Source organism: Pteronotus mesoamericanus, unplaced genomic scaffold (genome assembly GCF_021234165.1).
Source record: "Pteronotus mesoamericanus isolate MK-2021 breed Mesoamerican mustached bat unplaced genomic scaffold, CSHL_Meso_final contig_24, whole genome shotgun sequence".
In the NCBI taxonomy this organism is placed as follows: Eukaryota; Metazoa; Chordata; class Mammalia; order Chiroptera; family Mormoopidae; genus Pteronotus; species Pteronotus mesoamericanus.
In genome coordinates this window covers 4,281,377-4,292,210 of record NW_026555100.1, presented here as the reverse complement: position 1 = coordinate 4,292,210, position 10,834 = coordinate 4,281,377, and the positions used below count along the sequence as shown (strand labels likewise).

The 10,834-nt window shown below is 48.2% G+C and overlaps 1 protein-coding gene across 1 annotated transcript in view; it reads right to left on the bottom strand.

The window, feature by feature from the left end:
* Nucleotides 1-217: 217 nt before the first annotated feature.
* The window catches only part of DUSP29 (dual specificity phosphatase 29), a 36,160-nt gene continuing 25,543 nt past the window's right edge, over nucleotides 218-10,834 (bottom strand). Inside the window, exons 3-4 of the mRNA XM_054572533.1 lie at nucleotides 9,039-9,259; nucleotides 218-882 (exon numbers count right to left, since the gene is read on the bottom strand). Of these exons, the coding sequence (XP_054428508.1) occupies nucleotides 638-882; nucleotides 9,039-9,259 (466 nt within the window). The 3' untranslated portion in view covers nucleotides 218-637. The remainder of the gene's footprint in view (nucleotides 883-9,038; nucleotides 9,260-10,834) is intronic.

Below are 10,834 nucleotides of genomic sequence, written 5' to 3'. Positions count from 1 at the left end.
AAGCAGGGATCCTGTGCAGGGGCCCAGGACCCCGCTCCCCGTCCCACCAAATGAGTTGCTCTGTGCAGCTTTCAGAGAGCAGCACTGATGGGGGCCTGACCCTGGGGGTCCCATCAAAAACAGGATGTGTGAGGCGGTAGGGAAAAGCAGGTGCCTCAGAAAGGGGCCTCCCTAATGAGCTGTGCAAACTCTCCTGAAGAATGGCACTCCCAGGCACTTTTCTGTGGTTAGAAAATATGTTTATATTTCAAAATTATTTTTTAAGAGTGTGACTTTCAGACAGCCAAACATTGAATCACAGCACAATGCCTATACATTTTAAAATCCTTGTCTGCTCCCATCTTATAAAAACAATAAAAAATACAGGCGCCTGTACGCAGACCTGCATTCATCTGCAACCAGTTCTGCTGGGAAGCCCATCTGCCCTATTTTGCTGTGAAGCCAAGCACTGGACTCGTCCAGGAGGCAGCCTTCAATCCTCTCTGTCGTCAGCACACACCCCGGAAGTTTAAGATGATTTGGAAGAAGTCAAGCTTTGGTCTCACTGTCCCTTCTCCGTGACAGAGAAGTCACAGGCCAGAGCTGTTTCAGCCGTCCCTCTTCATTCCCAAGTGTCTCCGCTGCCCCACGTGGGGCCCTACAGCTCCTCCTCGCTGGCCTTCTCGCCCTCGTCGCTGTGCTGGGCCTGTCGCCTCTGCTGCACCAGCTGCTTGTCCAGTTCCCGGAGCTGCTTCAGAAAACCCCGGTTGGGTAGGACACAGCGGTTCTTCGCCACTTGTTGAATGGCCTCCACCAGCGTCATGTTCCTGTGGATCATCAGGTAGGCCAGGACCAGGGTGGCCGACCGGCTGCGGCCCATGGCACAGTGAACCAGGATCTTATCTGAAATGGAGTGGGGAGAAGAGGCAGCAAACTAACTATTCTAGTAATCATCGCATTCCTCACGGCCATGCACTCCCGGCGGTGCGGGGGAAGCCAGTTTCCCTTGGAATATCCTTGATGAAGCAGTAAATCTTAAGTTTATCAAGTTTCAGCCCTTGGTAGCAGTTCTTAATATTCTGTGTGATGACATAGGAGGCGCACATAAAGCACTTGGGCTGCATACCAGAGTGCAACGGCTACCTCACGGAAAAGCACGTGAGAGATTGGGTTGCACACTGAATTAGCCACTGTTTCATGAAACACCGTTTTCACTTAAAAGAATGAATGACAGAAAAACCATGGTAATTCAAGCTTGGGTAGTTGGCAGACTTTTTCTCAAAAGTGAACAAAGTCGGCCTGTCGTGTCAAAGAAAACTGATGGTATTTATTGCCAGTGATAAAATGTAAGCTTTTGAGCAAAAATTAGAATTTTGGAAAATATATCTATCACCGTGAAGTCCCAATACTTCGAAGATTTTTCTGTTAAGATCAGCGCTATACTTAACAAATGTGGTTTTTCATAATGTACATTGAAAAGTGTCAACATTTGGAGGATCTACATAACTTAGTAAACCACCATTTTCCAAATGACAATACAGGATGTTACAGAAGCATGCAGGGGTAAAAACTTCATTCACAGTGTAAAACAGACCAATGGATTTTCATGTAACTAAGTATGAAGTTTAATGATATGGTTTCAGATCTCAGATCACATCTAGCCTTTAAGAAGCTGTCATTTGTCAAGTTTGGGTGTAGTATCGAAGAAGAATATCCACAATTATCTGAAAAGGCTCTTGAAGTATCTCTCCCTTCTCCAACTACATATCCGAGTGGGGCTGGGTTTTTTTTCATCTACATCAACCAAAACAATATGTCACAACAGATTGAATGCAGAAGCTAATGAGATTCCAACTGGATTCTAATAAGCCTAATATTAAAGAGATTTGTAAAAATGTAAATTAATGCCACTCTTCTCCCTAACTGTATTTGGAAAATACAACTTTTCATTAAAATGTTATTATGTTACTATGCAATGGTGTGTTTCATTATTTTTAAATGAATATTAAATTTTTCAGTTTTTCTTTCTACTAGGGTAAATATTGATAGACATAACCTACATAAGCAAAAACTCTTTCAGGTCTTCAGTAATATTTACGAGTGTAAGTGCGTTCTGAAACCAAAGAGTTTGAGAACCAGAGACCTAAAAGAATTTTCACACACATACAAAAACGCTTCTTTTGGCTGCTACCATGGCAACAGAAGGGCCCAGCTTAGACACCTCGCTGTAAAACTGTTTCCTCATCCTCCATTTGGTGGCGCTCTAGAGCTCACATAGTGAGCATCGACTCGTGTTACACGTCATTTCATCCGTGATACAACCTTCAAGGTTTCATTATCATCATCCCTGCTTTACAGAGAAGGAAAACATACTCATGAAATGACTTGCCATGGGTCACTCAGAAAGCTGGTGCCAGCACTAGAAATAGTTCAAAGCAACATGTTATTGAGGCCCTACTGTGTGCGGGACACTGGCCATTACGTTCTTGGGACGGAGAAAATAATGAGATTAGGCCCTCAGGTTGTACCCACCACTGCCACTACTGCCGCCCCAGAGGCCGCCCTCCCCCGGCTGTGGAGCGCTCTGCTGGGATGGAGCTGGCCGAGCAGCTGGAGCTGTGCGGCCCCAGTGCTGTCCCTGTTCCTGAGCCTCAGGCCCGACTCCTGGAAGGATGACCAAGAAGACGCTCATGGACATCCCCAGGTTTTTGGAGCATCTGCAGGGTATGAGAACAGCTTGGAAAGAGTACTTCCGAGTGGGCGTGGTTCTCTCTTGTCACTCTCACCTTTCCTCGGGGGACCATGTCCAGGACAGTGGTAATAGCAGCCACAGCCACATGAGAAACGCAAGAGGCCTTGAAACACCAGTCCCCAGGCTCGCTCTCCCTACGCGCCCCGGCCGGAGAGGACTGCACACCCTGCCCAACAGTAAGGACTCTACTAATGGCCTCTCCACACATAGTGCTGGCACAGAGAGGTATTCCTTGGAGAGCTATTCATTTGATCATAATTTACTTCCACGGATCGCCATAGGCTAACCAAGGGCCCTGCACTCCCACCCTGCATGTGGCTGAGCTACAAGAGTGTGGCCAGAAAAGAGGGCAAGAGGCAGGGCCGGCTTCTTCGCCGCTGGGTTGGGTTTGGGGGAGGCTGGCCCCCACGTGACTGCGCGCCTGGAGTGGAATGTCTGCCTCTGGCATTCTCATTGCCACAGACTGTTCCAGAGGCCGCCTGGGCCCTTGCCAGCTTTGCTGATAACTAAAGCGTTTCTTCCTCTCCTGGCAAAAAGGGTAATTCTTTCTGTCATGAGTAAATGCCTGAAACAGACGAAAGCTGTAGTTCATTAAGTCTTTTGGGAGCCTGAAGTCTGTTAAGTGGGAGGAGGGGGAAGGGAGAGGGAGAGAGTGGGAAAGAGGGGGGCAGGAGAGGGGGTGGGGTGGGGGTGGTGCTCAGCTCCAGCAGAGACTCCTGGAACTAAATTTTGTTTTTGTGACAGCTGGCATTAATGCCATTCGCCACATGAGTTTGGTAGGTCTTCCCAGAGTAAAGGGCCTTTCCTTGGTCTCTCAAGGTACTTAATGCTACCTCTTTGCTCTGTGGCTCTGCTAAGCACCACCCTTTGGGGCCCAGCATCCTGTGGTGAGAAACTGCTCTCAGGAGAGTTCGGAAGAGAAGGCAAGGAAGGCTGCGTTTTGGCCTGTTCCCAACATGGCCCACACCAGAGAAACTAGGAGGCTCTTTGTGAGTTAGGCACCAACCAAGGTTAGGGCCCTGGGAGGGGGCAGCATTGTCGGGGTTGGCATTTTCTAGTTCATGGTTTGCGGACTTTTTTGTGTGACTCAGAAGCACTGTATAAAATTCACAGTGAACACATACATAGCCTCACTTTGCACCATATTTTGCAAGAATGTTATGTGTTTTTATTGTAGTCAGTCCTCATAACAACCTGGTGAGGTAGATAAAATGGTTGTCACGATTTTTCAGAGGATGTAGCTGATGTGCAAAAAAGCGACTTGTTCAAGTCGCACAGCTAGGAAGTGGCCCAGCCGTGGCTCAAGCCAGGCCACCCGGCGCCAGAGCCATAGCTCTTAAATGCTGTGTGGCATCACCAGCGTGTGTGTATCAGACAAGAGTTTTACAAAATAATACGTACTTTTATCACGTGCAATGCCTGCTGATATTTTTTATTATTCTTTCCTAATCAGTCAGTTTTTTCAAAGCAATGCTGACTGCACCCACTAAATTGTTTTTATGACTCACTATAGGTCACAATCTACCTCTTAAAAATGGTGATTCCAGTGAAATATTTTCCCTTAGGCCTTTACCAGAAGTTGAATTCCCACAATCGTATGAAGAAAACCCAAATCGATAATCTCTATGGCTTCCCAATTGCATATTTTCACTTCTGACCAGAATTAGGTCTCAGACACACAGGCCAAGCCCCCTAACCCACACCTCCTCACCCTCACCACACCTACCCCGCCACCAGAGGTGCACTGTCTCAACAACCTCCTTCCTTGGTGTGGGGGATGCCCTTGGCCTAGCTCTCATTCACTAGCTTGGAGCGTGCCCTCCTCAGCACAACGGCCTGCGCTTGTGGAAGTCCTCGGAAGAGGGGACAGGGCGTGTTTGGAGCTGCTGAGGGGCAGGCCTGTGAGCGCCGCCGTGGGGCAGGAGACCCTTAGACCCCTGAAAGTCTGATCTGGTTAATGATCAGAAACACCAGAGAATCAACCCCCTGCCCGAAAGCAGGCTTCACTTATTTATTCATAGCTACCTTGTCCATAACAGATTTTAAGACAGCTTCAAAAGCAGGCTGTGGACTGTTTAAGAAAAAGAACGAACGAAAGAAGAGTGGTGGCATAAGATCTGACCTTCAGAGCCTTGTGTTGTCTGCCCCGGGATTTCTTAGAAGATCTCATTAAATTAAGACCATGCTAATTCAGCTCCGAGGATGCTGCAGGAGGAGTGGTTAAGGCAGTCCAAATGGGGTTCCTGTGGCAGTATTTTGTCAGCACTTGTTTTTCTGATGAAGTATGACAAGTTCAGTTGTTTCAAATTCTATAAGCAGCTGGAATGCCTCACCTTCCATAATATTTGGTGACCTCTTGCACACAGCAAAGTCACCAGAAGCTGAAAATAAGGGCAAAGAATTGAGTGACAGAAGGAATTCCCACTGGCCTCTGATGAGCTCTGTGACCCTGGGCACATCACTTGGCCTCTCTGGGCTGCTGTTTCCCCAGCTCTAAGGGCAGCGCCCTGGGCTAGATTATCTCTAAGATTTCTCAAGACGGACTGAGGTGGCCTGGGAGTTCTTTCAGAAGGGGCAAATCAGGGTAGGATAGGGATGGGAGTGGGACCCATGGGGCTGATTTCAGACCACGGGCGCAGCCCCATGAGCAATGCTTTTCAAAAAGAGTGAACGAGATGAGCTGCGAGGGGCAGCCGTGGGAAACACTGTACCACTCGGCTGAAACGAGCCAAGGAAGAAGAGGAAAGACGAGAGGGAGGAGAGGGAGACAGCCTTGTCTTTCGGCCAGACTGTCCATCAACACCTCTTATATCAAAAGTATAATAAGAAACACACGAGTGGGCCTGGCTTTAAAATGCTATCTATGGTCAGGCCCCTTGGTTTTCCAGTGCATGATTAGACACAACCAGGCCGCCCACTGCACGTGGCAGGCAGGCCAAGCACATGTCATCTCCACTATCTGGAATCTATGACAATGCCATTGCTAAGCTAACCAACACTTTATTTTGTTCTTTTGACTACTCAGGTTACAAACTGACAGCCATCAGGCTTCTTTTGTTTGGCCTTCAGAGCGTTTTAAGAAATTTTCTATTTGTTACCAACACTTAAAAATTGAGTGATATTATATTAAAATCCAGATTGGAGATGTTTCCTGAAAAGTCAGATCTACCACATCTGCGCTGATTCTCACAAGACAAATGTCGGCTGGGACTGAGCAGCAGCTGCCCTCCTCGGGAGGCATGCGAGCTCTCCGCTTAGCCACAAGCACCCCTAACTGCACCCATTGCCTTACATGCCGCCAGCTTCATTCATTCATTCTCTGCCTGGTGGGGAAGGGTTGGTCTTTGATCCCTCAGTTCAGGGAAGTCTTCAGATGTCCAAGTGCAAAGGGCACTGAGAAGGGAGCCCAGCCTCCCACCTGGCATGCGGTCATGTCCTGATCCCTGTCCCCAGCCAACTGGTCTAGTCCCCCACCCCTGCATACTCTCTGACCTGGGTATATACTTTTCCCTCTTGGCCCTTCCTTTGCTAGGTGCTTCCCACTGCCTGGCCTTCCAGTCACTATCCGTACCAGCCTGACATCTCCACATCGAAGCTCTGTGGTCTGCCCAGGCCTAAACAGGACTTGAGAGCCCCATTCTTTCCTGATCTGGCAGTGGGGGCAGATTCTAAAATCACATGCTGGGAACAAAAACAAGCTGTCATGTGAGTGTATGATGCTAGTTCAAAGTTGGAATGTCTTTTTTTCTTTGGGGATTGGAAACTTTATTATGATGATGTGCATGTGCTGGTGTGGTTATGTGTTTCATGGTGCATGACCTCTCTTTATCAAACACATCTGAGAGCCTGCTGTGCACCAGGTTCTTTGCTAAGTGCTTTATGTCGGTTACTGCTGATCCTCATTATAACCTTTCAAGATAAATATTTTTATCACCAGATGGAGAAACCAAGGCCCAGAGAAATCACATTGTTAGTAAGTTGTGAATTTGAACCCAGCCCTGTCCTCTCCAAAGCCTGCCAGACCCCTTTCATTAGGGGGAAGGCCAAAGATGTAATAATGGCAAGTGAAACTGAAGGATTGGGTAGTTGTACTGTACCTTTTTGTTTTTTCATGTCAAATATGTTTTCAGTTAACTTCAAATACTCTCAGGCGAATTTTACCTCGTGGTGATGAGTCAGAGTCGCGTCGCTTTTTGATCCTGCTTGGAAACCCAGAATGCGCCTAACCCAAAAGATGGCCCATAAATAGACTCATAAAAGAACAACTTTGAAATGAGGCATCCCCAAATACAAGCACTTCAGCTCCATAGCTTTCTTTTTTCAACACGACATTGCTTTGTGACCCAAAAGAAAGACTGTTGGCGCCTATGGCTGGCCGTGGAGCCAGGTGTACCTTGGGACGGCATCCGTTGTGGCCTCGGTCCAGCCACAGGTTGCAAGTTCCTGAAGCAGGCCAGTCGGTCAGTCATGAGCTTTGTAATCCCGACCTCTTGTGATAAGAAAGGCTTTCAGTACAGTAGTCCCCCGCTTATCTGGGAAGATATGTCTCAAGACCACCAGTGGGATGCCTGAAACCACAGACAGTACTGAACCCAATCAACTTCTTCAGCTCTGCTGGAAATGTGGCCACAGCTGCTTTATTGGCAAACACAGCCTCTCCAGTAATTTTTATATTTTTCTGTCCAGCCTATTCCTGGATCTGTGTGGCCATCCCGTACTTGCAGTAAATGTCGTGGTGTCGCTCGTTTCAGGGGATCCCCTGCTGAAATCTTCAGGCACTAAGCTTTCTGGTGCAACACGTTGCCATCAATCAGAACACATTTTCTGTTCTGTCTCCCACCCATAAATTTAATGCTTTTCCCATCTTAACTAAGCACTTATCACACACTGTGGCTGTAACTTTTGCAGTTTAAGGTGTGACAGCAAAACTAGCACAAATTTCTTCTTCTGTCTTCACAATTTTACAGATAAAAGATTCCTTTACAGTAAGCTCAGCATACAATTTTTTTTCTTATCCCAGAACTTTCACCTTTTCACTTACAGGCTTTTTTTTTTTTTTTTTTTTTTGGTGTATCTGAATTGCCAGTGTCACTACTCTTGCACTTTGGGGCCATTAAGTAAAACAAGGGTTACTTGAACTCAAGCACTGTGATACTGAGACAGTTGATCTGATAGCTGAGATGGCTACTAAGTGACTAATGGGCAGGGAGCATATACAGCGTGGATACACTGAACAAAGGGGTGATTCATGTCCCTGACCAGATGGATCAGGACACTGCAGGATTTCATCACGCCACTCAGAAAGGCATGCCATTTAAAACTTATGAATTGTTTATTTCTGGAATTTTCCATTTAATATTTTCAGACCACAGTTGACCGCAGGTAACTGGAACTAGGGAAAGTGAAACTGCAAATAAGGAGGTAGTACTGTAACTGGATATCCTGAATTATGTGATGGTCCCATAAAGGGTTATGACACATGCGGCTGAAGTCAGAGCACAGATTAGGGAGGGAGCTGAAGTCCCTCTGGCCTCCATGGAATGCCACTGAAACACACCCTGCAACAATAACTGCGTATTGTCTTACCTGACACATTCCTAAATTGTGCCCTTCTCTCCAAAATAGCCTTGTAGCCTTTCTCTGTAGGGCAGCTAAACCTGCATTTTGAGCGCAAGGTCTAGGACTGTGATTTAAAAGATGGATAATTAACCTTGGGAAACTTGGACATGACAGGTGCAGAGCTCAGTCTCAAATGCAGTTAGCCACGTACGGAGGCTCGGCCGTCAGCTTTCTACAGGCGGCTTCACTAGGCTTGGTTGAGGGGAGGTTAAGGAGGTAGGGGGGCTGTGGACTTGGTTAGTTGGCAGGAGAATTGGGAGTCTTTCCGCAGATTTCTACTCAAGTCAGCTGCCTGAGGGTTTTCTGGCATCGAAACCCTTGACTATTAGCCGGGTTTGGGCACAGGCATAATTAGTGTCTCTGGGTCATTCCACCTTCAAGGGTTGCCAGACCATCCAGTCTTTGCAAGGATGGCTGACGTGCCTTAGGGGGCAGAATAGCGGGCCAAAGGCCTCGCCTCTGAACCTCCCGATGCCAATTCAATCGAAGCCAAAACTCCACCAGCAGCACTCTCAGGGGGGCTTACGGCCTCCAGGGGCTCAGACATGTCCCACAGCTCACCCACACGTAACTCTGGCCGGCTCTGAGAGGGGAGCAGACTCGGAGTGCAAAGATCCTCCTTCCCCTTGGGTAAGGGGCGGGGCCACGGGCTGGGGGCGGGGCCGCTAGTGGGCTGCATGCCTCTTACTGTGATCCGAGCGGAGCGCCGCGTCGATGAAAGCGGCCGCCGAATGGAAGAAGACGCTGAGGTCGAAGGTGGGCAGGTCATCGGCCTCTACTCCGTGATATTCAATGGCCATGCCGCGATAGTAGTCGGGTCCTGTGTCCACATTCCAGCGGCCGTGGGCAGCATTCAGCACGTGCGTGAAGCCCGCCTTCTGCAGCCCATAGCGGTCCAGCGCCGTTGTCCTGGGCACAAAGTAGAGAGAGGCCGGTCGGCCTTGAGGCTCCTTAGACTGCAACTAGGGGGAAACTAAGGGGCCACCCCGCTGGTTTCAGCAGTCGATTTCAGCTTCCAAAGTAGGGCCTAGTCATTGAAATGGAGAACTTCTTTAGGCCAAAGCCCTGCTCTTATTACTGACTGGCCCCTTGAGCACCTGTGCTGTTTCTTGTTTCTGGCTGGGATGCTTCAAGAAGGGAAAGAAGGTGTCGGAAGGTAGGGTAGAGAACTATTCCTTTGTGCATTTACTCTTTCATCACTCACAAAATACAGAAGAGCTTGGTGCTGAACACTGTGGTGGTCGCAGGAGTGGGCTGTCACCAGCCAAATCCCCCCCCCCCAATACAATCCCCAAAGGCCTGCACCATAACGTGTTCATCAGGTAAAACCGAATGTGGAGCAGAGAGCCACCTTCACAGAGCCTCAGGAGACCCTTTAAAGCGGCCTCTCCTGTGAGAGGGCTGGGTTTGGAAGTAGGGGCTTGAATGAGTGGTTTAAGACAGGTCTTTTAATTCAGGATTTGACTGGGAGTTGGCAAAATTCTTGATATTAATGTTCATGGAATTGGTGAACACAATGCACAGCCCTTGCTGTGGTAAGTGAATCATTGTCTAATTGGGCAAAACAATAATCGTAGACTTCCGGCCAAGATGGAGGCATAGGTAAATACACTTTCCCTCCTCGTACAACCAAAAGAAGTTCAACAACAAATTTAAAAACAAGAAATAACCAGAACTGACAGAAAATGGAACTGTATGGACGTTCAACCACCAAGGAGCTAAAGAAGAAACATTCATCCAGACTGGTATGAGGGACAGAGATGGACAGCTGGGGTGGAGAGGATAAAGGACGAGGCGGCAGCTGGCAGACTGGGCGGTCCCACATTAGTGTGCGGATAAACTGGGAGGAACGGCTGGGGAGAGAGAGAGACTACGCAACCCAGGGTTCCCGTGTGGGAAAAGAAAGCCTCAAAACCTCTGGCTGTAAAACCTGTGGGGAATGCAGCAGTAGGAGAAACTCCCAGCCTCACAGGAGAGTCCATTGGAGAGACCCACAGGATCCTAGAAGGTACACAAGCCCACCCACCCAGGAATCAGCACTAGAAGGGCCTAATTTGCTTGTGGGGGCGGGGGGGAAGTGACTGAAAGCCAAGAGCCAAACAAGGGCATTGATTCCTCACAGATCCCTCCCCCACATACAGCATCACAACACAGAGACCTGGGTTGCCCCGCCCTGATGAATACCTAAGGCTCTGCCCTGCCAACAAATTTCAAGGTGCACCCAAACAAAGAAATACGGCCCAACTGAAAGAACAGATCAAAGCTCCAAAACCAGAATTAAGCAATGAAGAGATAGCCAGCCTATCAGATGCACAGTTCAAAACAATGGTAATCAAGATGCTCACTGAATTGGTTGAGTATGGTTGCAAAATGGAGGAAAAAGTGAAGGCTGTGCAAAGTGAAATGAAGAAAAACATACAGGGAACCAACAGGAAAAAGAAGGAAACCGGGACTCAAATCAATGATTGGGAGCAGAAGGAAGAG